This window comes from Stegostoma tigrinum, chromosome 27 (assembly GCF_030684315.1).
Source record: "Stegostoma tigrinum isolate sSteTig4 chromosome 27, sSteTig4.hap1, whole genome shotgun sequence".
NCBI classification, from domain to species: Eukaryota; Metazoa; Chordata; class Chondrichthyes; order Orectolobiformes; family Stegostomatidae; genus Stegostoma; species Stegostoma tigrinum.
Window position 1 is genome coordinate 50,029,885 of NC_081380.1, and position 19,164 is coordinate 50,049,048.

The 19,164-nt window shown below is 42.9% G+C and overlaps 1 protein-coding gene across 2 annotated transcripts in view; it reads left to right on the top strand.

Moving 5' to 3' along the window:
• The window catches only part of LOC125464461 (integrin alpha-E-like), a 245,847-nt gene that overhangs the window by 179,363 nt on the left and 47,320 nt on the right, over window positions 1-19,164 (top strand). For both annotated transcript variants that reach the window (XM_059655494.1, XM_059655493.1), the window contains 4 exons: window positions 4,549-4,628; window positions 9,267-9,347; window positions 13,741-13,807; window positions 16,743-16,835. In XM_059655494.1, coding sequence (XP_059511477.1) covers window positions 4,549-4,628; window positions 9,267-9,347; window positions 13,741-13,807; window positions 16,743-16,835 — 321 coding nt within the window. The remainder of the gene's footprint in view (window positions 1-4,548; window positions 4,629-9,266; window positions 9,348-13,740; window positions 13,808-16,742; window positions 16,836-19,164) is intronic.

The following is a 19,164-nucleotide window of genomic DNA, read 5'->3' on the forward strand; positions in this document are numbered from 1 at the left end:
ACCATTCGTGTTGAACTCACTTTCTGACTCTATAATGACTTGTACAATCCACCGACTGCCTGTCTTCTATCTCAGTGTGCCACATGGAACAATCTTCCTGAGAATCTTCTGTTAAGCAGGCATACAGTGTTTTAGCTTTTATTAATAGAGGGATCGAGTTCCGGAACCAAGAGGTTATGCTGCAGCTGTACAAAACTCTGGTGCGGCCGCACTTGGAGTTTGCGTACAGTTCTGGTCACCGCATTACAAGAAGGATGTGGAAGCTTTGGAAAGGGTGCAGAGGAGATTTACTAGGATGTTGCCTGGTATGGAGGGAAGGTCTTACGAGGAAAGGCTGAGGGACTTGAGGCTGTTTTCATTAGAGAGAAGAAGGTTGAGAGGTGACTTAATTGAGACATATAAAATAATCAGAGGGCTAGATAGGGTGGATAGGGAGAGCCTTTTTCCTAGGATGGTGGTGGCGAGCATGAGGGGGCATAGTTTTAAATTGAGGAGTGAAAGATATAGGACAGATGTCAGAGGTAGTTTCTTTACTCAGAGAGTAGTAAGGGAATGGAACGCTTTGCCTGCAACGGTAGTAGATTCGCCAACTTTAGGTACATTTAAGTCGTCATTGGGCAAGCATATGGACATACATGGAATAGTGTAGGCTAGATGGGCTTGAGATCTGTATGACAGGTCGGCACAACATCGAGGGCCGAAGGGTCTGTACTGTGCTGTAATGTTCTATGTTCTAAATATCTCTCGGAACACATTTTTGCATCAAGGAATGCAAAATACGAGAAGTCACTAACAAGTTCCCTCAGACAAATCCTACTAATTGATAGGTAATCTTTGAAATAGTGTGATGAGACCGGTCTTTGGCTAAACAGTTCATACAGGCTATGGTCCCAATGCAGCCATCTCCTTTTCTAGGGCTTCAGTGCAATACAATGTATTTGTGGTGAGTAACAAACAATATCAGACAATATCGAGAAGTATCCTTTCTGTCTATTAACTATAGACCAATCATTTTATATTCAACAAATAAGGATGTTGTTGGAGATAATGGGAACTGCAGATGCTGGAGATTCCAAGATAATAAAATGTGAGGCTGGATGAACACAGCAGGCCAAGCAGCATCTCAGGAGCACAAAAGCTGATGTTTCGGGCCTAGACCCTTCATCAGAGAGGGGGATGGGGGGAGGGAACTGGAATAAATAGGGAGAGAGGGGGAGGCGGACCGAAGATGGAGAGTAAAGAAGATAGGTGGAGAGAGTGTAGGTGGGGAGGTAGGGAGGGGATAGGTCAGTCCAGGGAAGACGGACAGGTCAAGGAGGTGGGCTGAGGTTAGTAGGTAGCTGGGGGTGCGGCTTGGGGTGGGAGGAAGGGATGGGTGAGAGGAAGAACCGGTTAGGGAGGCAGAGACAGGTTGGACTGGTTTTGGGATGCAGTGGGTGGGGGGGAAGAGCTGGGCTGGTTGTGTGGTGCAGTGGGGGGAGGGGATGAACTGGGCTGGTTGAGGGATGCAGTAGGGGAAGAGGAGATTTTGAAACTGGTGAAGTCCACATTGATACCATATGGCTGCAGGGTTCCCAAGCGGAATATGAGTTGCTGTTCCTGCAACCTTCGGGTGGCATCATTGTGGCAGTGCAGGAGGCCCATGATGGACATGTCATCTAGAGAATGGGAGGGGGAGTGGAAATGGTTTGCGACTGGGAGGTGCAGTTGTTTGTTGCGAACTGAGCGGAGGTGTTCTGCAAAGCGGTCCCCAAGCCTCCGCTTGGTTTCCCCAATGTAGAGGAAGCCGCACCGGGTACAGTGGATGCAGTATACCACATTGGCAGATGTGCAGGTGAACCTCTGCTTGATGTGGAATGTCATCTTGGGGCCTGGGATGGGGGTGAGGGAGGAGGTGTGGGGACAAGTGTAGCATTTCCTGCGGTTGCAGGGGAAGGTGCCGGGTGTGGTGGGGTTGGAGGGCAGTGTGGAGCGAACAAGGGAGTCACGGAGAGAGTGGTCTCTCCGGAAAGCAGACAGGGGAGGGGATGGAAAAATGTCTTGTGTGGTGGGGTCGGATTGTAAATGGCGGAAGTGTCGGAGGATAATGCGTTGTATCCGGAGGTTGGTAGGGTGGTGTGTGAGAACGAGGGGGATCCTCTTGGGGCGGTTGTGGCGGGGGCGGGGTGTGAGGGATGTGTCGCGGGAAATGCGGGAGACGCGGTCAAGGGCGTTCTCGATCACCGTGGGGGGAAAGTTGCGGTCCTTAAAGAACTTGGACATCTGGGATGTGCGGGAGTGGAATGTCTTATCGTGGGAGCAGATGCGGCGGAGGCGGAGGAATTGGGAATAGGGGATGGAATTTTTGCAGGAGGGTGGGTGGGAGGAGGTGTATTCTAGGTAGCTGTGGGAGTCGGTGGGCTTGAAATGGACATCAGTTACAAGCTGGTTGCCTGAGATGGAGACTGAGAGGTCCAGGAAGGTGAGGGATGTGCTGGAGATGGCCCAGGTGAACTGAAGGTTGGGGTGGAAGGTGTTGGTGAAGTGGATGAACTGTTCGAGCTCCTCTGGGGAGCAAGAGGCGGCGCCGATACAGTCATCAATGTACCGGAGGAAGAGGTGGGGTTTGGGGCCTGTGTAGGTGCGGAAGAGGGACTGTTCCACGTAACCTACAAAGAGGCAGGCATAGCTGGGGCCCATGCGGGTGCCCATGGCCACCCCCTTAGACTGTAAGAAGTGGGAGGAGTCAAAAGAGAAGTTGTTGAGGGTGAGGACGAGTTCAGCTAGGCGGATGAGAGTGTCGGTGGAGGGGGCCTGCTCGGGCCTGCGGGACAGGAAGAAGCGGAGGGCCTTGAGGCCATCTCCATGCGGAATGCAGGTGTACAGGGACTGGACGTCCATGGTGAATATGAGGTGTTGGGGGCCAGGGAATTGGAAGTCCTGGAGGAGGTGGAGGGCGTGGGTGGTGTCACGGACGTAGGTGGGGAGTTCCTGGACCAAAGGGGAGAAAATGGAGTCCAGATAGGTGGAGATGAGTTCGGTGGGGCAGGAGCAGGCTATTGTTGTTGCTTGGCTTTAGAGATTCTAAATGAACGTGGAGAAATAAATAGTGATGTCTTGAAGAGTGTCCACATTACAGAAGAACTGGTGCTGGAAGTTTTAAAAAGATATTAAGGTAGAAAAATCCCCATGACCTGATGAAGTGTATTCCAGGACTTTGTGGAAGGCTAAGAAAGAAATTTTGGGGCTCCTAGTAGAGATATTTGTATCATCAACAGCCACGAGTGAAGTGCCTGAAGATTGGAGGGTGGCTAATGTTGTGCCATTATCTAAGAAAGGCTGCAGGGAAATGCCAATGAACTACAGACTGGTCAGTCTAACATCTCTGGTGGGTAAATTGTTAGAGGTGATTCTGAGCGACGAGATCTATAGCATTTGGAGAGACAAGGACTCACTTGGGATAGTAAGTATGGCTTAGAAAGGGTGGACGCTGGGAAATAGTTTCCGTTAGGCAGCGAGACTAGGACCCATGAGCACAGCCTTAGAATTAGAGGGGGTAAATTTAAAACGGAAATGAGGAGACATTTCTTCAGCCAGAGAGCGGTGGGCATTTGGAATTCATTACTATGGATTGCAGTGGAGGCCGGGACATTAAATGTCTTCAAGGCAGAGATTGATAAATTATTGATCTCGCAAGGAATTAAGGGCTACAGGGAGAGTGTGGGTAAGTGGAGTTGAAATGCCCATCAGCCATGATTAAATAGCGGCGTGGACTCGATGGGCTGAATGCCCTTACTTCCACTCTTACGTCTTATGGCCATAAGTATGGCTTTCTGAGTGGGCAATCATATCTCATGAATTTGACTGTGTTTTTTGAAGGAGTGAACAAGAATGTAGATGAGGTCAGTGCTGGTGTTCCTATGAATCACCTGCCCTTGACACGGCTGCCCTTCTACATGGAAGCAGTCATGAGTTTGGAAAGCACTATCAAAGTATCTTTGGTGAATTCCTGCAGTGCATCTTGTAGATTTATATATATTTCTGCCACTGAGGTGGAATGGATGCTTGTGGATGTGGTGCCACCAAGTGGGTGCCTTTGTCCTGAGTGGTGACAAGCTTCTTGAGTGTTGTTGGAGTTGCACCCATTCAGGCAAGTGGGGACATTTTTATCACGCTCCTGACTTGTGCCTTTTGGATAGTGGACAGGCTTTGGGGACTCAGAAGGTGAATCACTTGCTGCAGTATTCCAAGTGTCTGATCTGCTGTCGGTAGCCACAGTGTTTATATTGTGAATTTAGTTGATTTTCTGGTCAATGGTAATGTCCAGGATGTTGATAATGGGTAATTCAATGGTAATCCGATGGTTTGAATGTTATTTGCCACTTGTCAGCCCAAGCCTGGATACTGTGCAGATCTTGTTGCAATCAAACTATACTGCTTCAGATCTGAGGATTTGAGAATGTTGCTGAACATATTGTTGGAATGTTGTCAGGACCTAAACCTTTGCAGTATCCTATACCTTCAAACATTTCTTGATATTCATAATCTGTTCATCTCTTGTAATGACAGGTGGAAGTTTCTATTTCCTGGGATCTTGGAAGTGCACCATTTAAGGAGGAATTTGCAAGTGTCAGCATCAATGTTAGCAAGTAAGTTAGTAGTTGTATATTTTTATTGATAATATTTTTTATTATTTTCTTGATTATCCCACAATTCAATCAGATCGAATAAACAAATCTCAGAGGATAGAAGGTAAGAGAGATCAACTGAAGCCTGACCAATTGTGTACACAAATTCAATATAATTTCCTTCTTTTATGGTTAAAGCCCAGATTCATTTTGTTTTTGGAAGAGGTTTTACAAGTGAGTATAGAGTTAGGACATAAATTAGAAAATAGGACCTTTAATGTAGATAACTCAGCCACATTAGGGGCATTTAAACCATCCTTGGATAAGCATATGGATAATGATGGGATTGTGTAGGGGGACAGGCTTAGATTAGTTCACAGGTCGGCACAACATCGAGGGCCGAAGGGCCTGTTCTGCGCTGTATTGTTCTATGTTCTATGTTCTAATGATAGCAATCTCAGGATTACTACCAGTGTCATTTGGTAATGATCATAGAAATGAAAGGATATATCCGATAACTATGTGACTAGGGAAATGGTGTAGTGGTTGGGGGGGGGCAGGCGTGGGTTGCAGATTCCTCAGACATTGGTACTGGTTCAGGGAATTATTAGACTAGTACACCTATTGGTGCTGTGGAAGGGAAATGAGGGGTGGGTGCAGGAGTGCAGGAAATGGGCCAGACATTGGTAAGGACCTGATCAGCCAGGGTAAGGCTGGTTGATGAGAAATACAGACATTTCTGAGGCCACTCTGAGGAAAATGGCATCATCAGAATAGCTGCAATGAAGATAAAGAAACTGGTAGTATGGAATGAAGTTGTGACAGGAAGCAGGATATGAAGATGTATAGCCCAAGTAACTTTGCAAGTCATTGGGTTTATAATGGATAGCGCTTACCAGCCTATCCCCAGAAATGTAAGCAGAGATGTCAAGGAAAGGAAGAATCAGATCTGAACTAGGTGAAGATAAGAGGAAGATGGAAACAGGAAGCAAAATTGATAAAATTTTTCCATTCTGAATGAGAGAGGGAAGCAGCAATGCACCAGGAAAAGAGGAGAAGTTCAAAGTGAGAACAAGCTTGGCCAGGTGGATGAGGGTGGTGGTGAATGGGAATGGTTCAGGCTTTCTTTCTAGAAAGAAGCTCTGAGACCATACTGATGGGGATGGATGTGCACAGAGATTGCACATCTATGGTGAAGAGGAGGTGGCTGGCACACACCAACTGGAAATTCTCAAATAAAGCATCAGAAGAAAACAAGTTTACAACACAAACATGGGTGGGACTGTGATTTGTTAGGCCAATGCAGGGAGGCTTTAGGGCAATCTAGACAAGTTGTGTGTGGGCAAGTTCATGGATATCTGTGAAGTAATACACTTCAGTGTGAAAAACAGAAAGCCAGAGTACTATTTAAATAGTGATATACTGGGAAATGTGGACGTAGAAAAGGATCCAGGTGCCCTTGAACACCAGTCAATGAAAGTAGACAGGCAGGTACAGCCAACAATTTGGAAAGCAATTTGTATATTAGCATTCATTGCAAGAGGATTTGAATTCAGAAGTAGGGAGGTCTTACTGCAGTTATTCAGGGCCTTGGTAAGATCACACCTGGAGTGTTGCATACAGGTTTGATCTCCCTACAAAGAGGAGACAAACTTACCATAGAGTACGTGTAGGGAAGGTTCGCTAAGCTGATACCAGGCGTGGCAGAACTACCATACGAGGTGAGTTTGTTTTCACTGTGTCTATATCAATGGAAATGAGAAGGATGACAGTAATCTAATTAAAGGGCTATACAGATTAGGTTTAGGGACGATATTTCCCCTATGTATCACTGGTCACAGTCTTAAGATATGTGGCTGGCCATTTAGGATTGAGATAAGAAAATATTTCTTTGCTCAGAAGGTGGTCAACCTGTGGAATTTGCAATCGCAGAAGTCTGTAGAGGCTGGGTCACTGAGGATATTCAAGAAAGACAGTGATAAATTTTTAGACATTAAAGGCATTGAGGAGTATGGGGAGAAAGCAGGATAATGGTACTGAGGTAGAGGCTCAGCCATGATTATAATGAATGGTGGAGTAGGCTGAAAGGAATGAATGGATTACTTCTATTCGTAGATTTCTTGTTTGTAGAATCCTATTTGTGTCATTTTTTCTGCACCATTTCCCAGAAAACTGCACTTCATATTTTGCACCTACTGCTATACTGACCATTTAATGTCCGTTAAGGGTCTTTACTATTTCCCTCGGTTTGTCTTGGCCGTGATGTGGTATAATTTGCAAAATTTTTATTATGCCCATGTTATGAAATTATTTATTTATATGGTAAACAAAGAACTACATCCCCGGAAAATAATGTCCCGCCAGCCTGCAAAATATCTATATACCCCAACTCATTTGCTTCTATTCCCTAACCATCATCATGAAGAGGAAGAAATAAGATGTAATTAAATTAATCGTTAGCTTTTATAGATCTTGCCAACTATTCCTGACTGGCCCATATTAGAACATAGAACACAGAACAGTGCAGCACAGGAATGGACTTTTTGACCCATAACATTTTGCCAAACAGTATGCCAAATTAAGTTAATCCCTTCTGCCTGCCCTTGATCAATATTCATCCATTTCTTGCATATTCATGTACTTATATACAAGTACCTTAAACACCCCTATCATATCTGTCTCCACCACCAACCCTGGTAGTGCGTTCCCGAATCTTACCACTCTCTGTGTAAAAAAAACTTGCCTCTCATATCTCCTTTGAACTTGCTCCCTCTCACTCTAAATGCACGTCCCCTAGTATTAGACATTTCAACTTTGGGGTAAAGATTCTGTCTATCTACCCTATCTATGCATCTCATAATTTTATAGACTTCTATCAAGTCTCCCCTCAGCATCCAGAGCTCCAGAAAGAACAGCCAAAATTTTTCTAGCCTGTCCTTATAATTCATACCCTCTAACCCAAGCACCGTCCTGGTAAACTTCTTCTGCATCCTCTGCAAAGCCTCCACATCCTTTGTGTAGTGTGGCAACCAGAATTGAATGCAATACTCTAAGTAAAGCTTAAGTAAGGTCTTATAAACTGCAACATGACATCCTGATTCTTGTACTCAATTCCTTGACCAACAAAGGCAAGCATGCCATAAGCCTTCTTTATCACTCTGTCTATTTTTGTGGTCACTTTCAAGGAGCTATGGATTTGAATCCCAAGATCCCTCTACATATCAATGCTGTTCAGGGCCCTGCCATTACCTCTATACTTTTTCTTAACATTTGACCTCCCAAAGTGGAGCACCGTACACTTACCTGGATTACACTCCATTTGCAATTTCTCCAGAACTGATCTGTATCCCACTGTATACTTTGACAACCTTTCACACTATCCACAACTCTGTGTGTTGCCTCCAAATGTATTAACCCACCCATCTACATTTTCATGCAAGTCATTTATATATGTCACAAACAGCAGAGGTCCCAGTACGGATCCCTGCAGAAGTCACAGACCTCCAGCCAGAAAAATACCCTGCCACCACTACCATCTGCCTTCTATGGGCAAGCTAATTCTGAAAGCAAGCATTCAAATCACAGTAGATCCCACACATCTTAAACTTCTGGATGAGCCTCCCATGAGGCACCTTGTCAAAAGAATTACTAAAATGTGTCGACAACATCCACTGCTCTCTGTCATCTCCTCAAAAAATTCAATCAAGTTAATAAGACATGCACAAAGCCATGTTGATTGTCTCTAATTAGGCTATGCTTTTGCAAATGCCCGTAAATCCTATCCCTAAGAATTTTCTCAGATATCTTCTTAACCAATGATGTAGGACTCATGGGGGGTCTTTAGTTTCCTGGATTATCCCTATTTCCCTTCTTGAACAGATGAACAACATTAGCTACTCACCAGTCCTCCAGGATCTCTCCAGTGCCTAGAAAGGATACAAAAAACTTGGTCTTCCCTCTCTTCTCCTCTCAATATCCTGGGGTAGATACCATTGGGCCCTGGGAACTTATTCACCTTAATGCTCTTCAAGAGACTTAATACCACTTCTTTCTTGATCTCAAAATGTCCTCACATATTCACATGCTACACACAAATCTCACTATCTTCCATATCCTTCTCGTGAGTGAATACCGACATAAAATACTCTTTTAGGACCTCGCTTACATTCTCTGCCTCCAAGCACAAGTTCCCTCCTTTATTCTTGAGTGGTCCTACCATAGTTATACTTTTGTTTTTAATGTATCTATAGAATGCCTTGAGATCCTCTTTAACCCTACTTGCCAAGGTCATTTCATGGCCCCTTCTTGCTCTCCTAATTCCCTGTTTGAGGCCCTGTCTGATTTTAGCTTCCTAAACCTTGTATATGCCTCTTCTAAATTTCACTAACTTACAAAATCTAGATTTACCCACACCCCCAGGTAGCCTTCTATCATTTGTTGGTTTCCGGTACTTGGGGCAAAATTTTATTTCTAAAAATGTTCCAAGATTGTGTCTTTGTAATGTCTGTTCTGTTGTCTTCTCGTATTCTGGTTGTATACTAACAGAGCTTGTGGCTTCTATTTTCATTTCAATTAGACATTTTTTTAGCATTAAATCTTTTAAGATGTTTATTCATTCATAGAATAAGTTGAGTTAAGTTGCTCTTAACTTTTTCACAGTAAAAATGAAATTGGAGTTGCTGCTCATGATACCCATAATATTCCTGTGAGACATGGGTTCAATGTCTTCCTGAAAGCAGAGTAAGTAATATATACAGATTAATCTTTTGTTTTCCGATTTGGATGAGGGTGCTGCTGGCTAAGCCAGCATTTATTGGACAACATAGAATATGAGATCCCTGATTGGAGCTGTTAATCTGTTCTACTCAGGGGACCCTGGCTGACATATAAAAAGGACGAGTGTCAGAGATACTGACACTCTGATTCCTGACTTTGTATGAGGCAGCACTATAGCCACGGACCGTTCATGTGAAAGTAAGTGTGACTTGGTCATAGAATACTGGCCTCTGTGAAGTTATTTTAGGAAGGTTCAAAAGAAAGATGCCTGAACACTAAGAGCTTGGCCAGCTGAAGAAGGATCATCTCAACATCAGAATCAGGGATCAAAGACCTCTGAACTGACTTTCTGGATTCTTTGTTACCTCTACAAAAAAAAAAATCGGTTTTTCCTATTTGACTTTCAGTGTGTGGGAATAAAGGAAAGTTTATAAGGGGATTAGAGTTTTATTTAGTCATGTTCTATGCTAATGGTTTATACCTGTTGATCTGTAACTAAAGTTTAATTATTATTTATTATAGGAAAATAAGAATTGTGTTGGTGATGGCCCAATAGTATTTTTGCTAGATTATTAATCCAGAAATTCAGCTCAGGTTCCAGGGGGCCCTAGTTTGAATGTCACTTCAGCAGACGGTGGAATTTGAATTCAACTAAAAAAAATAGAAAAACCCAGGGCATCAACACCTCATTACAGCCTTGTTTCAAACATGGACAAAAGAGCTGAATTCCAGAGGTGAGGTAAGAGTAACAGCCCTTGACATCAAAGCTGCATTCAACTGAGTGTGGCTTCAAGGAGCCCTGGCAAAACTAGAATCAATGGGAATTAGGAGCAAGCACTCTGATGGTTGGAGGCATACCTGATGCATAGAAAGATGGTGGTGGTCATTGGAGATCAGTCATCTCAGCTCCAGGTCATCTTTGCAGGAGTTTCTCAGAGTAGTGTCCTCAGCCGAATTATCTTCAGCTGCTTCATTAATGATCTTCCCTCCATCATAAGGTCAGAACTGGGGAAGTTCAACACCATTCGCAACTCCTCAGATACTGAAACAGTCCATGTTCAAATACAGCAAGATCTGGACAAAATCCAAGCTTGGGCTGACAAGTAGAAAGTAACATTCGCACCACACAAATGCCAGGTTATGGCCATCTAAAATAAGAGACAACCTAACCACCAGCGTTTGGCATTCAATGATGCTACCATCACCGATTACTCCACTATCAATGTCCTGGGAGTTATCATTGACTAGAAACTCACATGGACTCACCACATTAACATAGCGGCTACAAGAGCAGGTCAGAGGCTAGGAATACTGTGGCGAGTAACTCACTTCCTGACTCCCCTGAACCTGTCCGCCATCTACAAGGCACAAGTCAGGAGTGTGATGGATTGCTCCCCGCTTGCGTGGATGACTGCAGCCCCAACAACATTCAAGAAACTTGATGCCATCCAGAACAAAGCAGCCTGCTTGATTGACACTACATCCATAAGCATCCACTCCCTCTATCACCAATGGTCAGTAGCAACAGTGTGTACTCTCTAAAAGATGCACTGCAGAAATTTACCAAAAATCCTCAGATAGCACTTTCCAAACCCACAACCACTTCCATCTAGAAGGACAGGGCAGTAGATACATGGGAATGTCATCACCTTCAAGTTCCCGGCCAAGCCATCACCATCGTGACGTGGAAATGTATTGTTGTTGGGTCAAAATCCTGGAATTCCCTCCCTCAGGGCATTGGAGTCAACCCACAGCAGGTGAACTGCAGCGGTTAAAGATAACAGCTCATCCTCTGCTTCTCAAGGGCAACTACGGATGGGCAAGAAATGCTGGCCGAGCCATCAATGCCCACATCCAACAAACAATTAAAAAATATGTACCAGTTAGTGCAGAAATATAGTGCTATCAACACTCCTCTGAAAGATAAATAAATTGGGATATGCTATGTGCTTTTATTACAGCTTTAATGCTTGGTGTGACTGTGAATTACTGGCCTCAATTTACAGCATGCTACCTCATCGGTTATAACTGTACCTACATAGGTCACTTTGACTGGATCCTCCCCCTTACACATAAATTCACTCAAATCCTGCAGGCAACACAGCCTCCTGAAATCTCACTCTTTGCTGCTGAAAACTATGTTAATCTCGAATATTATACATCACCCTACAACTACTACTTTCTTCTTTGTTTGGCCCCAATAGAATTCCATAAGACATTGGCATGGAAGGGAGGCCATTCGGCCCATCGAGTCCACTCTGCCATTGTGGGCATTTCAACTCCACTTACCCACACTCTCCCTGTAGCCCCTTAATTCCTTGCAAGATCAAGAATTTATCGATCTCTGCCATGGTCAACTAGCTGTCCTACTCTGCAGCGCTCACTCTCATCCAAACAAACTGAGAGTTCCTTAAATCTGTTGAATAATAGCCAGGCTGAACTTCCTCCACCCTCTGTGTTCCAACACCTCATTCAGAGTCACACCCTCCTAATCTTAATCCCACAGTTTGCTCTTGGAAAAGTCAAGGAACATAGGAACAGGAGCAGGCCATTCAGCCCTTGAGCCTGTGCTGCCATTCAATAAGATGATGGCTGATCTGTAGTTCAGTTGTTTTGGGACTAAGGCTACCCATGGGAATCTGGTGCTCGTCATTAGGGATGTCCACAACATCTCACCAACATAAGTAACAAAACATTCGTGTTTAAGAATGGCCACCACTCAGCAGGCAATGGAATCTTGAAACTATGAAAGATCCTCCAACAGAGAGTCAGACATCATTTTAACACTTGCTGATCTCCTCACAACACTCTTGTGTGATGAAGAGTACAGATGAAAACCCAGCTGAGAGGATAATGGCCTGGGACAGCTGGGAGGTAGCATGAAACCAAGATTTCCAGCTGTTGGATTTAGCCAGCAAAATTGAAAATAAATGTTCACGATCACCTATGAAGGAACAAGCGAGTATGGTTCCCAATTTTAATTATTACCTGTGAGCTACTGTTAAAAAAATCTACACATCTGGTCAAGGCTGGGATTGACTGTGCTCATCTTGCACAACTGACCCAACATTGCCCTCCCAAAACCACCCCAAAACCTCTGGACAAAACTGCAATCACTTACTCAAAATGAAGTTCTACATGAATAGTAATCTGAAGAGCAAACACTGGATGTGGCTAATACTAGCTCTGGACATGGCTTTTGTTCTGACCCACTGGGTGCCATGCCATACATCAAGACTCTCTATTCTTGGAGCCAAATCAAACTTTTTTTTAAAGTACAGACCATTCCCCAATTTAGCTCAAACACAGGAAAATACTTCCTGGTTCTATTGTTGAGATGATTGAACTTCAACCAGCCAGGCCTTTGGTCTTCAGTTATCTCTCTCCGGAGGTTTCCATTGGTTTATGAGAAGTGCAGAGTCAGTGGTTCACTTTGAAAATGTGTCTGATTCATCAATTCAAACGTAATAGCTCACAGTAACAGCTGCAGGAAAGGTAACTGGATTTCTTCAAGTTTATATTGACTTCTTTATTTACTGCTGAGAATATAGTTTCTGTTGGGGAAAACAGCAGCAAGCCCTCTGTGCCTTTCTCTCTTTTTGTTCCTGTATTTCTGAGACTTTTTTCTAATTCCAACTTTCTCAGTCAGCTGAGAACAAATCAACTTCATTTATAAATAACACCTTGGCTCCTGATAATGCGTAGATTGCAGAAACCCATAACCACAACTGGATCTTTCCTCTCCCACTGCAAGTTGTTCTCCAGCCCAGAGCAGATATCCTGAACCCTGGAACCAGACAGACAACAGCCACCTGGACTCTCACTTTTTGTCAAATTCATCAGTCACATTTCTCAGGGTCGAATTCCCTTTCTCATCTAACCGATCAGCACATGGATTTCTTGTTGGGAATGCATTAGGAAGTCTTTTTTTTGATATTTGTGATCTCTGATATGTCCTTGTAGCTACTGTACTTATACAGTGGCCATGGTCCAATTTGAACCTGTGCCCTCAGAGCATTATCATTGGCGTTTAGATTATTGTTCCAGTGAATTGCCACTTTGCCACTGAATTATATTGCTGTATCATCACTAATCTCATTGGGCTTAATTCCTAGAACTCCTTCTCTAACAGCACTGTGTAGGTACTGACATTACAAAGACTGTGGCAGTTCAAGTTCACTGCACATTCTGAAGAACAATAAGCATTGGCAATAAACGTTGAATTTACCAGAGACTCTCAGATCCCAGATATTAGTAAAAGAGATTGGCAGCATTGCAACTTTTGGCATTGAGTGAGGCTCTGTATGAAAACTAATGTAAGAATTTTTAATTAATCAAGATGTTCAATTTGATACAGAAGTCAAATAACAGAAGTTGACATTTCCAATGGAGCTGAATTTGAGACTGCTAATTTAATTTTTCAGGTATGTGTGCTGTGTTTACCTGTGATTAATTCTTCATTATGGGTTTGGATTAGGATTTGTTACAATCATTTAAATCTGCAGAGCGATAGAATTGTTATTGCTACCTCCAAAAAGATAAAGCATACAAAACAATTCATTCAACAAACTGATACATTTTAACATTTTTAAAGGAAATAATTTTATTCTGAATTTGGCACTAATAGGGTTTAAGGTTAATCCTGTGAGTGAGTAGAGAGGTGTTAATTTTAGGATGTTTGTGACCACAATTACCTAAAATTGGCACTTGCCAATTTATTACAATTTTCTGATAATTAATTGAGAAGCAGCAGTTTAGATATGGGACATAAATTAATTAGGCAAAGATAAGAAATGTACAATCTGTTACAAATGAAAATATTTTACTGATCCTGGAATCACTCTGTAGATGGAAGAGTGGAGGTAACACACTCCCATGTCTCAGATGTGGTCTTTGGTAGATGTCTCGTTACCAACAGTCTTTGTTCATCCCTCAGACCGATGCATGGGAACTCCCAGACTTCCCCAAAAGAGGTGGTGTGGCTTATTTCATGGATCTTCTTGCCACTTCCTCCCATCCCGTCCCTGTTAATATGCCTTATTTTGGGTAATAAAATAAGAAAGAACTGGAGATTCTGAAACCAAAACAGAAATTGCTTGTGAAACTCAGCAGATCTGGCAACAGTTCTGATGAAGAGTCATTGGACTCAAAATGTTAACTCTACTTTCTTCCCACAGATGCTGCCAGACCTGCTGAGTTTCAACAGCAATTTCTATTCTTGTTACCTCGTCACAGAGGTTGGCTACTGGCATAATGTCAATCACCTGTCTAACCTCACTTGGCCAATAGTCATGGGGCAGTTATTCAGATGACCTATTCCTTTGTCTACCTCTGTCTGAAGGTTAGTTTTCATTCCTTCAAGAATTTTTTTTTATTTTTAACAGTACATTGACAATGATCTAAGGATGACACATGGTAAATCTTTAACAGGAGTCAGAAACTTGATGATTCTTATGACGTCTTCGTCATTTTCATGTAGAGATCTGTTTATGTGTGCAAAAGGTTAATTACTAATATGGCACAGATGAGGTCTCATGAAGTGTAGGAAATACCAAATTTGGAATACTGATTTAACACAGGTTTAAGTAGACTCCTGATTCTCATCTAAAAGGATAAACTATTTAATGAGCAGAAAAGTTAATAGTCCATAGGATTGGGTTCAAAAGAATTGGACAAAAAAAGGGAGATGGTTTGCTAAGCAGATTATACTGTGAGTGCATTTCCTCAAAGGATGGTGGAAACATTTTCAATTGGAAGAATCTTGTGCTGCTGCCATGAGGAGGTAGCAAGATGGGTGATCAAATCAGATTCCTGTTGGTTGACTGAAAGCTCTCAGAATTCTAAAAGTGGAGCAAGCTTCCTGATTGCAAGTGTTGTGAAGATTTTGTTGTGAGAATTTGCATGCCATATATGTTTATTTGAAGGCCAGCTTCCGAGAATTAAGTTTTTCCCTGTGAATTAAGTTCTGTACAAGTGACCAATATGCATCTTCAGGCTCATGACTGTAAGACTGTAAGTACATAAATGGCATGCTGCAAGTGAGGTAGTCATTTTCCTGGACTTTGGAGTGGGTGGCTGTAAGTTTGGCCTCTTTGAGAAGAGTTTGTTAATGCCAAGACATGGTTCAGATTAGTGTAAATTGCATGGGGTGAGATAGTGACTAAGGAAGTGATGCTGGAGTAGAATGGGCATTGGGTGGAAATTTGACTAGGGAAAGGTGAAATTGCCAGATGTTTAGCTGCAGATGACTATGCCAAGACCCCAAGTGATTCTCCTGGCTTGCAGGGAATGTCTGCCCTGCTGGCCTTAAAATATGGTGTCTGGACCTTCAATCCCCGAGGTAATAGCAATTGCGAACTTCATGCCTGCCCTCACCACTGGATTTGCCATGTTCCTCTAAAACATAGGCAATGAGTCGACAACCATGTAATCATGCCAGAAAAAGACTGACCTGCCCTTGAGGGAAAAGATATTCATTCTACATCCACTGCTGAACCTGTACTTCAGACTGAAATATTCTACCTAATGGTTACAATCCAAATGAAATTGGATAAATACCTAAAAAAAATCATTGCTGGTCTATAGAGAAAGAACATGGATGGGACTATTTGAAGCTTTCAAAGTTTATGCCTTTTACAGGCATCTTGGTACAATGCCATTTGCATTGTTACCTGATTCTATCATTTTGGCTGTTTTTTTATGAGGAGTAGTTCCAGTAGTATAGATGGATTGAGAAAAAACCTATACAGCGAAAAGGGATTAAAGGATTATGACAGATTTAGATAGAGTCATACAGCATGGAAACAGACCCGAAGGGCCTGTCCTGTGCTGTAATGTTCTATGTTCTTTGGTCCAACCCGTGCATGTCGATGGGATTTCCCAAAATAAATTAATTCCATTTGCCTGCATTCTGCCCATATCCTCTAAACCTTTCCTGTTCATGTATCTGTCCAAATGTCTTTTAAATGTAATTTGCCTGCATCCACCTGGCAGTTCTCTCCACATACAAACCATCCTCTGCGTGAAAAAATGGTAGAGGTGGGCATGGTAGTGTCATTTAAAATGTATCAAGACAGTTACATGAATGGGCAGGGATACAGATCCTTGGAAAATAGGTGACAGGTTTAGATAGAGGATCTGGATCAGCGCAGGCTTGGAGGGCCAAAGGGCCCGTTCCTGTGCTGTAGTCTTCTTTGTTCTTTGTTCGATGAGGAAAGATTAGTCTCAAGTCTAGTACTAGCACCTGCTTGGACTTGCCTAGCCAAATGACCTATTTGCGTGTTTATATCCTATCTACGTAGCTGTGGTATTAACCGTATTTCTTCAATAGAATGTATATTCTGTCTGCTCCTGTCATAGGTCACCATGGAGAACCCTTACAATGCTTCGGTATGTCTAATATTATCAATCCCAGTGAAAATACAGGATCGACACATACTTGACCCTCAACAGGTAATTAATCTGATTCAAATCAACTATTAATTTCAGAAAAATCAAAATAAACCATTTTCAGAGGAAAAAAACATGAAATGTTCTTAAACATTTAATTAAATACTGCATTGACAAAATTGATGAAAAATATTTACCAATAATAGAACCATGCAAACTGCAATGTCAGACATATAAGTAATATATATCTGTGCAATGTCCAGGATTAGAGCATCAGGACTAGAATTGAAATGACTCCCGTATGATGGGTATCAATACTTTTACTGGAATGAATCTAGTCTGGCTTTGGTAGCTTGGTGTTTTAGTACTAGACAAGTAATACAGAGGCTTGGGATAATTAACGATATGAGCACAAATCCTGGCTGGACGCTTGGTCTTTAGGACACAAAAGCTGCACACCTGTGATTCACTGGCAATTTGCGAGTAGCTGAGTAGTTTGCAGAATTTTGCCAGTGAGCTCTTAACAAGATGATTGATACACAACATAGTGAGCTTTCTTGATGGTGGTTGTGATGAGTTTGTCATCACCTACCATGCAAGTGTTTTCACAAAGGGAGCTTCTCAGGATTTCTCAAAGGGAGACAAAACGGGCTCAGAAGCCATAACCACTCTCCCCTACATCAAAGACATTTCCGAAATGACTGCCAGACTACTCGGACCTCTTGGCATCAGGGTAGCCCACAAACCCACCAACACACTAAAACAGCAGCTAATGAACTTAAAAGACTCTATACAGACAACAAACGTCATCTACAAAATACCTTGCAAGAACTGTGACAAACACTACATTGGACAAACAGGCAGAAAGCTAGCCACCAGGATACATGAACATCAACTAGCCACAAAACGACATGACCCTCTATCACTCGTATCCTTACATACAGATAAGGAAGGACACCACTTTGGATTGGGACAACACATCCATCCTAGGACAAGCCAAACAGAGACACGCACGAGAATTCCTAGAAACATGGCACTCCAACCGGAACTCCATCAACAAACACATTGGCTCCAAATCAATCTACCACCCCCTGAGAAAAAGAACAGGAAATGACATCACCAACCCAAGGAAACCTAACCAGATAAATAGAAAGCGGGACATAACACCAGTGCTTCGTCGGAGGCTCACTGATGATGTTACCTAGAATGGTGACGAAACATCTGAAAACTAATCTTCCATCTCAGCGAGCAAACTCACATCCGGAAGGAGCTTCTCAGTCTACAACTCTCTGGGCTGGATATTACAATGCGTCTCTTGGCAGTTTCAGCATAAGGTTGTGCAGATAAGTGAGCGCCATGCCCACTACTTTCCAACCCACCATGTGGTTCACGTGACACTGACGGAGGGTCAGCACTGAAACTGGTCCATATTTATAAATAAATAACTAGGAATCAGTTAATATTGTCAGAAATGACTGGAATGGACAGTTGATGGGAGTGGGCAGACCATTTTTAAAGGTCTACCTGAACAATGGCAGGAACGAAGGGAGGTAGCTTATGTTGGGGGTGTTCTTGTAGGAATATGTAACTCCAATATTCTGTGTGCCCCACAAAACTTGACCCACTGTTCCTCTTTCTCCCACTTCCTATCCTGTAAGAGCTCTGACCACCCTGAAACCCTGGGATATCCTTTCACAAGGTAGCTATGGTCCTTTGCGAGTTTCTTCCAACAGTATAGGATAGCTCTTCCAAAAGCACCAATATTCTGGCACTGCTGGGGGCCACTGATGGAACTGCCATCCAATCAGCTTGGCCATCAACTCCCTTCAACTGGGACTTCCTTCCAAACGAAGAGTAGAAGACCCGTAATTAGGTAATATGACCCACCCATAGTGCACTTTGGTTGTGAGCTGCTTCTTTTTGATCTGTGAACTGACTGCTTGCTGCAGAGGTGAGGTGAGGCTGGAAAACTGCCCACTTGATGGTGTTGGTTTTAAGGAACATCAAAGAGGATGAAAATGAAGAATCTTCAAGCATGGCACTATCGCGTAACTATTAATCTAGAAACTCAGCTAATGTTCTGGAAACTTGTGTTCGAATCCCACAAAGGCAGAAGGTGGAATTTGGAATCAGTAAAAAATATTTGGAATTAAGAATCTACTGATGACCATGAAACCATTGATGATTTTCAGAAGAAAACCCCCATCTGACTCATTAATGTCCTTCAGAAAAGGAAATCTGCCATCCTCACCTGGTCTGGCACCATGTGACTTCAAGGCCATAACAATCTGGTTGACCCTCAACTGCCCTCTGAAATGACCTAGCAAGCCATTCAGTTGCATCAGCCTCAACTAAAAATGAAACCAGACGGCCAACCAGCATTGACCTGGGC